This window comes from Triturus cristatus, chromosome 1_1, assembly GCF_964204655.1.
Source record: "Triturus cristatus chromosome 1_1, aTriCri1.1, whole genome shotgun sequence".
In the NCBI taxonomy this organism is placed as follows: Eukaryota; Metazoa; Chordata; class Amphibia; order Caudata; family Salamandridae; genus Triturus; species Triturus cristatus.
In genome coordinates, this window is record NC_140579.1 from 60,836,139 (window position 1) to 60,849,903 (window position 13,765).

General features: G+C 45.0%; 1 protein-coding gene across 1 annotated transcript in view; it reads right to left on the reverse strand.

The window, feature by feature from the left end:
- The window catches only part of LOC146869401 (E3 ubiquitin-protein ligase TRIM39-like), a 75,350-nt gene that overhangs the window by 26,904 nt on the left and 34,681 nt on the right, over positions 1-13,765 (reverse strand). Inside the window, exon 4 of the mRNA XM_085599745.1 lies at positions 1,502-1,524. Within this exon, the coding sequence (XP_085455871.1) occupies positions 1,502-1,524 (23 nt within the window). The remainder of the gene's footprint in view (positions 1-1,501; positions 1,525-13,765) is intronic.

Here is a 13,765-nt window from a genome sequence, read left to right on the forward strand (position 1 = left end):
GTCTCACCTGGGTGACCAGTTTTCATTCTAAACTGGTCTACTTTTATATGTTGTTATTTGCACTTCCCTTTTTACTACTCAGGAGACTTTGCTCTCCTTACGGTGTACTTTTCTGCACAATCCTATATTTTCCTCAGCATGGTTGCATATACATGCAGTTTTATATATATTTTAAATAGATTCCGACAATATCCTCTCTGTATCTAACGGACTACTTTTGGATATTGTCCTTACTACAGGGCGCTCAGCTATTCTATATTCTTATTAAATCTCACTACAAATATATATTCTTTCCTTGCACGCAAAAAGGAACACCAAATGCACATATTTCTTTGCATCTTAGAGAGCACAATGCATGTGAAATCTAGTTTTTCACTTGTATTATAATATATACTGGCATTCCCTGTGGCCTCCATGGGTTCTCTTCTTTCGGTCATCATCACCTATCATGGGTACCGCTTTTTATGGCTTTGGGTGAGCTGACGCTACAATGCATTTTTACACAATATCCTCAGTGCGTTGTGACCGGCATATATAATTTCATGTCACTATTTCCCAACGCCTCATCACTGCTACATGAGGTTGACACATATGAATTTTATGTAAAAGATTTCATGAGAGATGATGTTCCATTCCAATGTATGTATATTTTCGGCAGCCTTGACAAAGCCCAATGGACGAACACGTGTCAGTTGCTTGTGCTCGTATAGACCAGATATTGGCCGTTCCTGCTGATATATAAACCGAACATTGTGGAAACTACAAATGGAATAAGATAACTTCCCAAAAAAGGGCAAATAATTTGATGGACTTCACATTAGGACTACTTTCTTTATTAAATGGCCTTTCTGTGTGTGCTCTAGTACTTATTATTTTTTATATTTTTTGCCAAGGACATTGTCCTAAGCAGGTGAACACCCTAGGTGGCAGGGTGTCTGCCGTACCATGGTAGCACCTCTACCCCATATGAAGATATATGTGTATGATCTAACATCCTTGACAATAGTGCTGAGAATTGGATCTGCAGTTGTTGTGAGCAGAGTCACCATTTGTGTTTGTATAATTAGGAAATTATGTCTTAGTATAGGCACAACTCTGATTTGAGTAAAACATAAAGAGATCTTTCCAGAATGTGCTTGCGTTTTCTGTGTTTTCAGGTTACTTTTCTTAGGACTTCAGTTAAACTTTAAAGATGCAAACAGGTTTTGTGAGGACAGCAACTCATTTTTGCTGCAATTATTTCAGGACTCACAGGAGTCTTCTGACAACTCGCAGGGATTTATGAAAATGTAAGGGTTTCCTGATGACTCAGGGGAGTTTACTGAGAAATTAAGTTTTTAGGGGAGTCTGAGGACTTAAAGGTATTTTTTAGAATGTGAAGTGATTTTATGAGGGTCTGAAAGTTTCCTAACACTTTGTGTGAGCTCAGTAGTGGCGTTCACACTGCAGCAGTGAGACCTGCTCCTTACACACTGACAGGAGGATAATAAACCAGCCTTACCTGCTTAGGGTGCTTCTGACATCCTGAAAAACAGAGAAAGAAATACAGAGAAATCAGTTTCCACAGGAGATGTTAAAGTTATGGCGGTATTTTTAGGAGTGACACACTTCTATCTATGGTTAAAAAACAGTGACTGGGGTCACATGACACAGCACATTCTGGGGTATCGCATGACTAGCACAGAATGAGGGATTCTGAATGACGTCACATGATATAACAGAAACTGATCTTCGGAATGGTAATGACATAGCACAGTGTAATTCTGAATGAGGTCACAAAAACACAGCACATTTTGATATTCTGAATGGAGTCACCTGACACATTGTATGATGTTCGCAAAAGGGTCACATGCATGGGCATCATTTAGGGATTGCCAGGGGTCGCAGCTGTGACTCCTGTCTTACCCCTGGCACTGTTTGTGCGACTTCTGGCTTCAGAGGTAGCAAAATGAGTACCGAAAACACAGTGGAAGCTCGCCTTTATGGGAGTCGTGCTCCGCCTTTGTTTTCAACCAATTTTATATTAAACTAATAGTGAATAATAGATTATTATTCACTGTTAGTGTAGTAAAAAATGGGGCACGAGGATCTAGAATGGGAACTTCTGTAGCAGAGGTCTTAAATAAACAAGCATTTGCAATGCAATAGGTCTCGCAACTGCGAGTTTTGGAGCTATTGGCATTGTAAATGCCAATGCTTTTAATACATTAAAAAGCATTCAGGCACATGCATCAAAGCAAAAACCGGTCGCAAACGGGCAGATTCTCAGAATTCGCAAATTGCTCATACAATCTCCAATTCATTCCTATGGGCCTGGAGGCCCATAGGAATGAATGGGACAGCATTCCTTAATTGCGACTCGCAATTTGCGAGTCGCAATTAAGGAATGTGTAGGAATCGCTATTTTTATAGCGATTCCTACATGCATAGGCTTTTGCAATTCCTTAATTGCGATTCCTTAATAATCGCAATTAAGGAATTGCAAAAGCCTACGTTGATGCATGTGCCAGATTGTTATTTACAATACCAAAAACAACACCTATTGCATTGCAATGCATAAGGGGCCATTTTGTATGCAAAAGTACACTGAATCGTCACACAAGTGATAAGTTATCTCAAAGATCATTCGTATATAGAGAGCAGTATGTTTTGTTTTTACTGCAACAGGCCTTTAGAATATTATAGGCAGCACTCAAAATACAAGGCAGATTTGCTTTGCAAATGGTAGTGAGATTGGTGTTAAGATTTGTAGGGGTGCACCATATTCACTGTTAGTCAGCACCCGTATATATATTCGAGAGTGTTTAGAATTGTCATAAAAGTATATTCATTGGCATAGAGATGTAGAAATGTAATCAGGCCTTGAGAGAAATGCAGGCCATCAGTTATTGTGAAATGTATCTGTATTACGTTTAATGTTCTAGTTCTGCAATAATGTGATGTATTAAGGAACTGTAGGTCACGTTAAGAAGTTAGAATGTAGGGTGGTAATTGTGCAGGTATAAGATGATTATGTTGAACTACTGTTCAGAATGTAATTGCAATACGTTTGATTTGCAAGGCCCAACTGCATATGTAGCAGAGAAGGCCTATTTGTTCCTTATTTTAGCCATGTTTATTAGGTTGGTAGACTTTAGAAAAGCTTAAATTGCAGTAAATGTAAAATTCCGTGGTGCAAGGATTTTTTCCGTTTTCATGTTTCTGTTGCAGGTGCAAGGACATTTAGCTCGTTAGTAGAATAAGTCTTTGTTGTAGGAGTTGAGATACGAGGGCCAGACTGGAAGGGAGTGAATTGGAATGTGAAATTGCAACTCCTAGCACGGAAGGAGCCTGGGACCCAAGGTCGAATTAATGAACAAAGGAAGATGAAATAGTACATGGAAATTTACAAGAAGGAAGACCCGGCTGAAGGGGTGTGCTAAAGGGCGTGTGCAAAGGTTTTGGGATTTTGTATTAGGGTCAGTGCCTCGTGGGTTGGGCAGAGGAGACTTAGGATGGAGGCTAGAAGGAGCACCATAGATCGAGCTCTCACTAAGTAAAGACTTCTTAGGAAGTTTCACTGCTGACACCTTTTATGCTTTTCTCAACTGAAAGGGAATGTTGTGTAGGGATGTCACTGTAGAATAGAGTAGGGACAGAAATGCTATAATTAATGACTTTAAAATTCGATATCACGATTGCAATTTTGTACCTGATGCTTTTAGAAGCAGTAGTTCTTCTTATTCTTAGTCGAATGCGGATACTTCGTAGAGTAGCATTTGTGTTGGTTCCCATTTATCTTCTGTGCCTTGTATTGAGGTGCCTTTATATTCAGATGTTTTTGCTGATAATAAAAGGTCAAATTCCTAGACTGTGAGTCATCTTTTATGAATATGTCAAGTTGCAGTAAATACGTTCTGATAATCGTGTTTCTTCCCTCTACGCTATTTGGCAAGTAAAAAGATCCTGGCGACCTGAGTGGGTTCTTGTAGATAATTAGGTAGAGACAAGAATCCGGCCTTCTCAGTTGGTAGCAGAAACGGATGGTTATTTCCGGTAACAAGGGGAGATTCAGACTAGGATAAGTGATCCTTGAGGCCCATAAATGTTAAGTGATGCTGAATCATCGGACGGTGGGCAGCAGACGACCTGGCGGACGACCATAGATGGCGAGTAGCAGTGCGGCAGGAAGCAGCAGTTCCAGGAGTGAGTATGAATAGGATGCGGTGTTGTAGATTGCGGTGTTGATTTGTGTGAGATGTCTTGCGGAGTTGGTGTGAATGTTGAGTGATTGTGAGATCAGGCTGTGAGCGCGCGCAGCCCGGGAAAGTCTTAGGTGATGAGAAGCCTAAGCGATTGGGTGTAGAATACATCCGTGGTAGATTTTGTTGACCACCCGAAGGGGATCGTGAGGTACCATCGATCACCTGGACTGAGATAGGGGGAGCGAATGTGTGTGTGTATGTCAACCTGACGCTGGTCGTGGGTTGCTGCATGTGGATTTGAGTACTTGTAACCTATCAGAGGCGATCTGTCTGCCTGGACGGGGACAGACAGTTGCCAACCGAGGTCGACAATTTCGAGAGACTGTGGACGGACAGTCAGAGGCTGTGGACGGACAGCCAGAGAAGTAACTTCGGTTATTTCAGGGTATGAATGGGACGAATGCTAGAGTGCGAAGTGAGTTAGGAATAGGGAGAACGGCTGCGAGTGGAGAAAGAAGTGACGTCAGGAAGTGTTGCGCTGCGATAGGTTGGTTGGTGTGCGAGACGCTGTCATTAGTGGACAGTTACCAGGAAGTAAACAGAAAATTGTATGCGTTCGGAATTTGGTCATTATGAAATGTTTTAAGGTATTTCGAGAATTGTGTAGAGGTGATGAACATGTGGTTACTCGTGAGGGAGAAGAAGCCCCTCCCGAGGATACGCCAGCACATTACATGGCAAGAAATGTGGGGCTGCATACCATAATTTGGCTTGAGAATTGGCACAAATTGACCCAAAGTGAAGGAGAGTTAGCTTTCCCGAGGAATGGCTCATTCAGGCTAGAAGTGTTATACCAGTTAAAGTCTGTGATGGCTGCTTTACGACCTTTGCCGAGGCCAACACAATTTGAAGCATTGCATGCGTGGATTAGAGCAGCGTATGATAGGAACAGAGATAGAAACCAAGAAAAAGTGAAAAAGACGATTAAGGCGTTCCAGGATGCTAGGTGGGATGCGCAAGAGAAAAGGTGGAGAGTACAGGCAATAGAAGGACACAGACTGTACCCCTTATTAGTACAAACAGATAACGTGAAAGAAAAGTCGAAAGAGGAGGAAGAGGGCAGTGATACGGATGACAGCTTATTGGAAAGGTTGTTATCTGAGAGACCACCTCCATACAACCCAGATGCCTCAGGGGAAGATGAGACAAAGGTAGAAGAGAGTAGGGGAGTACTATCCCGATCAGAGGTGAGGGGGGAAGGAAAGATCTCGATGGGAACCGAGATTACGAGGAACAAGCCTGCAACTGGCTTAGAGGTTGAGAGAGGTGTGAGGTTACCGGATGCTCTGAAAATACCGGTTATCATTGGACCTATTGAGTCAATGTATGAACTGGAGCCAGAGAAGGTGGGAAGCTCACAGCAGTCAGAGGTAGGGGTGAGGAGTGTGGGCGAGGGAAATGGGTCGGTGAGGAGAATGGAGCAGACCCCGAAGCCTATTGAGTGGAGTACGCCGCTGCCAGCTACAGCAGACTCCTCAGGAGGGCAAGGAGAGTCGAGGCCTGGGAGACCAAGGTCTTTAGTCGAGTCAAGATCAGACTTGAGAATGTGGACACCACCAGTGAGAACCCAAAGTCAGGGCGTGTTAGCAGCAGAGAGGGAACGAAGGACGATTGTAAATCGGTCTGTTCCTATTGGCATGTCAGGAGAGGGCAGGCCACAGGAAAGAGAATGTGAGGACGATGAAAGGGATGGTGCAGGATGCCGAGAAGTCCTGAGGGGAGCTCTGAGAGCGAGGATGCTAGATGTCGTAAGACTCAGGTAGAATTGGATGAGATAATATGCGGAAATTTACCCCTTGAGACAATATTAACCTATGAACAGGATGAATTACTATTTGTAGCGAAGGATGTGACTCGCAAAGCGCGGACAGCACATGAGAAATTGTCAGAATTGGCCAAGAGATATGGGGTGGATTTGTCGAAGACTAAAGCATTGCAAGGGAATCATAGGTTACAGTACAGTGATCAGGAACTGGAAGAGAAAAGAATCATAGGATTGAGAACCCAAGTCAAGGATCTAATCATAGCAATGCGTGCATGGATCATGCTTGACAAATGGGAAGAAAGGTGGTCCAAGAAGAAAAGCTCCAGGGGAGTGGTAGGAGAGACGCCACCTCTGGGTGGAGGCATACCAGAGGTAGGGAACTTCCCTTTACGGGAGGTACAGAATGGAGGGTATGTTCACGTACCTTGGAGTAGGGGTGATTTGGCTGCCTTTACGAATGATTTTCCCCGTTTAAGGGAAAAGCCTGTGGAGTGGTACAAGCAAGTTGATCGCTTTGTCAAAATCTCGAAAGTACTGTGGATTGATTTGAATACTTTGTTTGACATAGTGGTTCCGGGTGACCTGTGGCCGGCATGTAAAATTGCGATTGATTGGCCAACCTCGGAGCCCGACAGGAACCCGATTACAAATGGTCCGTCGCCAATAGTGATGAAAAAGTTCGAACAGGTAATCACATGGTTGAAGTCGAAAATCTCACCTCAAGACATTGACTGGGTGAAGATAGATAGGACAGTGCAGGAGCCTAAGGAGACAGTGCATGAGTTTTACGAAAGGCTTTTGCAAGCTTTCAAACAGTACAGTGGCCTAGATGCGTTGGATACCAAAGATATGGGACAGTTTGTTTCTAAATTTGTGTTGGGATTGAGGCCAGAGGTTAGCCTCATGATACAGCAGCATTTGATTTGTTGGCAGAACAAGCCAGTGGATGAGATTCTACGGTATGCTAGATACTGTAGTGACGAGATAGAATCTAAGCACAGGAAGTTGAAAGATAATTTGCTGTTGGTACAGATGCAGACAGCTCAGGGACAGCCCAATGGAGGAACTTTGGGAAGGAGACAAGGAAATTATCAAGCAGGAGTACAGAATGTCCAGGGACAAGGAAATTATCAAGGAGTACCAAATGTCCAGGGACAAGGAAGGCCGAGGTGAGTAGACCCTAGGACAGGAATAGAGGTGGCGATATTGAAAAAGACCACAGCTTGTCACCTTTGTCATCAGATCGGACATTGGAGACGCGAGTATCCTTTGAACCCGTTGAACCAGATGCAGCAAGAAGGGGAGATAGTTCAGGTTCCTGTGGCGGACACGATCCCTACAGTGACTCGACCGAGGATGGCCAAAGGGGGGACAGGGGTTCCACAGGTGCAGGTTCCCCAACTGCCCAGGATACCGAATATGCAGCAGGGAGCTCGGACCTATGTGCAGATGCCCCTGTTCGAAGTGAATGGGGAAGAAGACCTAGATCCAGTGGCGAGACCCTGCTGGAGAAGAGAGAATGATTGTACGCTCAGAGCAGTACTAGAGGTAGATCAGAAGGGGCCCTTTGTGGAAGCTGAGCTCGATGGTCACCCTACGACCTTTTTGGTTGATACGGGTGATACGCGATCGACTGTGAGGTCTGTAGCGGTTCCGGATCTGCCCCTTTCTGGACAAATGATCCAAGTTGTTGGAGTGGCCAACAAGAGATTGACTAGCCCACTGACGGAGCCCATACCCATCAGGATAGGAAATTTCAGGGACCGACACCAGTTTGTGGTGTGCGATTCTAGTCCCGTCTGCTTGTTAGGAAGAGATCTATTGTGCAAGCTTAACTGCACTATCTACTGCACCCCGAAGGGAGTGGAAGTGCAAACGAGGGATGATTATGCGACCTTTAAGGTCGCGAATCAACGTTGGTGTGTGGAAATGTATCCAGCACTGACGGTGGAGGAACTCCCATTCGATCTGAGGGATTCCGTGTCAGTTGATGTATGGGACCTCAGTGGTGAAGAGATCGGACTAGTTAAAGGAGTAGACCCAGTAAAAATCCAGGTTAAGCCAAATGCAGAGTACCCGAGAACACCCCAGTATAAGTTATCACCTGAAACTATTGAGGGAATTAGACCTGTAATTGAATCTATGATTAAGCAGGGAATCTTGAGAGAGATCATGGGTAGCCCATGTAATTCGCCCATCATGGGACTCCAGAAACCGAGCGGAAAATTCAGGATAGTGCAAGATTTGCGAAAAATTTGTGAGATAGTTGTCCCATGTTGTCCCGTGGTACCGAATCCGTCGGTGATCCGGTTCCAAATCCCATGTGACGCGGAATGGTTCACAGTGGTCGACCTGTGTCAAGCCTTTTTCTCGATCCCTCTGCATGAGGAGAGCCAATTTCTTTTTGCCTTTAGGCTGGAAAATCGTGTGTTAACATGGTGTCGTATCCCACAGGGATATACTGAGAGCCCGTCTATTTTCAATCAGATTTTGAAAAGCAACCTCGAAGGTTTGGTGCTTCCACAGGAGTCTGTCCTTGTGCAGTATATTGATGATCTGCTTGTGGCGTCAAAAACTGAAGACGCATGCAGGATTGATACGGTAGCGCTGTTGAACTACCTGGCGGAGAATGGGCACAAGGTGTCTCCGAGTAAATTACAGTACTGTCTGAGTGAAGTACAGTATCTGGGTCACCGGATTGAAAAAGGTAAACGGAAGGTGTCACCAGATCGTATTGAGGCTATTTTGAAAATGCCTGTTCCGACTACCCAGAGGGCAGTTCGAATGTTTTTGGGAATGGTTGGCTATTGTCGCCAATGGATCCCAAACTTTTCCTTTGAAGCGAAGCCCTTACAGCGGCTGACGCGTAAGGATGGGAGTGATCCGGTACCATGGAATGAAGACAGTTTAAGGTCCTTTCTGAGACTGAGAGAAGCCTTGTGTTGCGCCCCAGCTTTGGGGATGCCGGACTATAACAAGGCGTTTGCACTGTTCTGTTGCGAAAAAGAAGGCTGCGCATTGGCAGTGTTAACTCAAGTTCATGGGAATGTTCGTAGACCAGTTGCCTATTTTTCGGCTACTTTAGATCCAGTAGCCTCTACGTTGCCCGGATGTCTCAGATCCGTTGCTGCAACAGGTGTCAGTATCGAAAGATGTGAGAGCATTGTAATGGGTCACCCGCTTACTGTGCATGTACCACATTCTGTTGAATTGTTGATGACTAGGACTAAAACACAGCACCTCACAAACAATAGGTTGACGCGTTATGAACAAGTTATTCTTGCAGCAGAGAATGTGACTTTGAAGAGGTGTTCTGTTTTAAATCCTGCTACATTGTTACCTATTCCAAATGTAGACGAAGATTGTGAGGATCATGACTGTCTCGATGTGACTGAATTGTGCACCAAACCTAGACCTGACATTGTCGATGAACCACTTCCAGAGTCAGATGAAATTTTCTTTGTGGACGGTTCATGTTTGAGAGACGGTGTTGGTCAATTGAGAGCAGCATTTGCTGTATGTACCATCACTGGAGTGGTTGAAGCCGCTTGTTTAGAAGAAGTATACTCCACACAGGTGGCTGAACTGATTGCCTTGACTCGTGCCTGTTTGGCTGCTGATAAGATCCGTATAACGATTTATACGGACAGCCTGTATGGGTTTGGTGTTGTTCATGACTTCGGACAGTTATGGTCCCAGAGAGGGTTCATGACATCATCTGGTTCACCCATCCGAAATGGAGATTATGTGAGGCAATTGTTGGAAGCATTGCAATGTCCAGATGAAATCGCAGTTGTAAAGTGTTCTGCTCACACGAAGGGAAATGATTTTGTGTCATTAGGAAATAACTATGCAGATGAAGTTGCTCGATTTTGTGCAGAACAGGGATGTACTTTTACGGAAAGACATGTAGAGGGAAGCCAAGAGGCAACTGACTTCAGTGTAATGCTAGCCATGGCCGATACATGGGAAGAGTTAAAACAGCTGCAAGACGAAGTGTCTGATCAGGAACGGGATAGTTGGGTGCGAGCCGGATGTGAGAAAGGAGACGTAGATGTTTAGGTTTCAAGTGATGGGAGAGCTGTGTTACCGGAATGTCTGTTGAACCCAATGGCAAGATTAATACATGGGGCTGTACATGTTGGTAGAGATGCAATGGTACGAGTGTTTCGCCAAACATGGTATAATACGAAGTTTCGGGCAGTGGCCGAAGCCGTGTGCCAGAGGTGTGTCACTTGTCAACAAATGAATGTAGGGAAGAGAACAGCTGTGACATTGAGTCATATAGGGAGGTCAGGTGGGCCTTTCAATAGAATGCAGTTGGATTTCATTGAGATCCCAAAGTGTAATGGGTTGAGGTACGTATTAGTCATAGTATGTGTCTTTTCCAGATGGGTGGAGGCTTACCCAACACGTAGATGTGACACACTAACTGTAGCCAAGTTACTGCTGAGGGAGCTTATTCCGAGGTTCGGTTTCCCGACCTCTCTTGAATCTGACAGAGGAACGCATTTCCACAGCGAAATCATGAAATTGCTTTGTGCGGCTCTAAACATAGACCAAAGGTTGCACTGCAGTTATCGGCCTGAGGCTTCTGGGATTGTGGAGCAAGTTAATGGGACATTAAAGGCCCGGATGGCAAAAGTGTGCTCCTCGACTTCTCTGAAGTGGCCAGACGCATTGCCTTTGGTTCTCATGAGTCTCCGGAGTGTGCCTGATAGGAGAACTGGACTGTCACCCCATGAGATCCTCATGGGGAGAGCGATGCGTGTGCCAGCAATACCTGCCTCTGCTTTGATTAATATCACTGATGATGTAATTCTCGACTACTGTAAAGGCCTGGCTGATGTGGTCCGGTCTGTGTCCCAGCAGGTGCAGGCAGTAGCTGTTCCAGCCGCAAGTGACCTGTGCCACGACTTGTGCCCAGGGGACTGGGTGTTGGTGCGCAAACACGTGAGGAAGAGTTGCTTGGATGTTCGGTGGCGGGGGCCGTATCAAGTTATCCTGGTAACGAACACAGCAGTGAAGTGTGGGGGATTGCCGAACTGGGTGCATGCCTCCCATACCCGTAGAGTCCCAGCACCCTTGGAAGACACAGCCCCTCTCGTGAACGAAAACCCAGCTGAGGTGGCAGGGCCATCTGAGAAGGCAAGTCAAGCTGTAGGGGTAGCTGACGCAGCTGGTTGTGCACTGGACCGAGCCGAAAGTGGATGCGAGTGTAACCCTGAATCGGAATCAGAGGAAGGAGAAGTTGCAGTGGGCAGTACTGAATCAAATTCTGCCGAAGAAGAGAGCAGTGCACAGGGTACCGAAAGGGAGAGCGGTGGTGCTACAGAAGCAGGAAGAGTTTGGCCCGTGAGCAAGAAACGGGTAAACTTGAGATTGGCACCAAGAAGAAAACTTGCCCCAGTTTCCGAAGTGTCAGAATCAGAGCAGAGTGACGAAGATCAAGCCCCAGATGCTCTGAGGAGATCGAGAAGAGCAAGAGTGCCGTGTCAAAGGTACGCCTCGCCAGAGTGGACATACGTAGTGACAGATGCCAGGTTTGCTGAGCACGGGGAGGCTGAGATCGATCACACTGGTCAGCAGTTATCCGACTCCGAAGGTGGAAGTGCTGCTGAAGATCGAGGGGATATTGACCATCAATATTCCGGATCCACCGCTTCTGATCTTGGATACATTGGCTTTTCCGACCTTTGCTGTTGTACCCGCTCCCCATGAACTGAAAGACCTGAAACTTGAAATCCTACATGGGGTCCTAGAGCTGTTGGGACCGGCAGTTATTTTCGACTAATGATGAACTTTGTTGAGAAGAAGATCGAAAAGAAGATAACCTAGATCCGAGGGGAAGAAGAGTAAATTTAGGGACTTTTCCATTAGAGATATCGAGAAAGGGTTAGGGAAGTCTTTTCTGGATGGTGTAAATAAGGAACTGAAATTTTGTTAGGAAATACCAGCTACAGAGAATGATCGCACTGAGTCGAAGACGCAAGTCTGGATGAGAAAGAGACTTTTGCCTATTGTCATTGAACTGAACTCTGAGCACAGTGTGAAGATGTCTGAAGCTGGAAATTCTCATCGTAGAGCTAAATTAGTGATAGGTACACTTTTAGGGGTAGTGATAGTTAATATATTTGCAGTAGTCATAGCGTCTTATGTAGTGGCAAACAAGCAGGAGGGGGAGGTTCAGGGGACACCTACACCTACCACCTCCAGTAAACAGGGGGATACCATAGGAGACCGAAGAGCTTTGTTGCTAGAAGAAAGTCGCATGTTTCATATAGATCTGTCTAGAGGCGATTTCAAGCTTAATGCTTATGCGAAGCTGTTGTATGAGTATGTGGATGCGATGGATGCGAAGGATTGCTATGTGTGTATGCAGCTGCCTGCTTCCGTAGATGAGGGTATTAGATACCATTACCTCCCATTGACATATGGGATCTCTTGCAGTTTATTGCTTAGCCTGTTTTACGAAAGGAAACAGTTTGAGTATTATTTTTCTAATTATGACACAGTGCTTCCTGACGTACCGGCATTTAAGCATTTGAACAAGTATGATTATTATAAGTCGAAAGAAAGACCTCGGGCTTATTTCATACCGACTACAAGTTTAGATACAGCTTATGCGCATAGACATAATCTGACGTGTTTGTTATCAGACACTGAAAATAAATTTATTGGTCAAGTTGAAGACAGGTATAGAAAGTTGACTCAGGACCAAGATGAAGGAAAGAGGTCACTAGACTGGACTGATGAGGAAAAACTACATAAGTCAAAAGGAAGCTATGGACCTATAGCTTTAGACCATGTACAGAAGGGAAACTTGTGTGTTGCTCGTCCTCAGTCTGATAAGGACAAAATCTGGGTTGGACATAGTACGTGTGATCATACCTTCACTATGGAAGATTCAGCTAGGAACTTTTTGCAAGGTCCGGTACAAGTGATTCCAACTGTGTATTATGTATGCGGAAAGAATGCGTATGTGAGATTGCCTGCGCAGTGGTATGGGACTTGTTATTTGGCTGTTATTTTCCCGAAGATATATCATGCAGAAGATTTGAATCTGCTGGAGACCGGACGTCATTCTAGAGTGCGGAGAGCTGCAAGTGCGGGAGCAGTGACTGGTGATATTTTTGGAGCAATGATACCCAGTTTGGGCGTGGTCTTGAATGATGTGAAAATACGAAAGTTAGCAACCGTGGTTGATGAGTTGTCAATGAACACGGCAAAGTCATTGTTGTTGGTGGATGGAGGGATGTTATCGATCAGAACGATGGTTTTGCAAAATCGTCTTGCATTAGACGTATTACTGGCAAAAGAGGGCGGAGTCTGTAAATTGTTGAAAGTTCAGGAATGCTGCACGTATATTTCAGACAATAGCAAGGAGTTGAGGAAATATATAGTTAACATTACTATGATTCACCAAGAGATTGCAAGTTTGGGGGAAGAGAATGTGTGGGAGAAGATTGGCAAGGGATTTGGGCACGTAGGGAGCTGGTTTGCAGATTTGGGAAAAGGAGTTCTTGGATACGTGCTGAAGCCAATAATCATTGTGGTGGTTTGCGTGATTTGTCTGTGGGGACTTGTAAGAGCGTTTAAGTGGTACCGAGGAAATAGGGCTGAGAGGACTCTCACAGCGCATGAAAGACGAATGGCGCATATACAGGATAGTCAATATCAGGATCTTAAAAGAATGGAAGGTTTTCGACAGAGCAGGATGGCTACCACATCTGTCTAAATTGGATCTCTTTAGGAC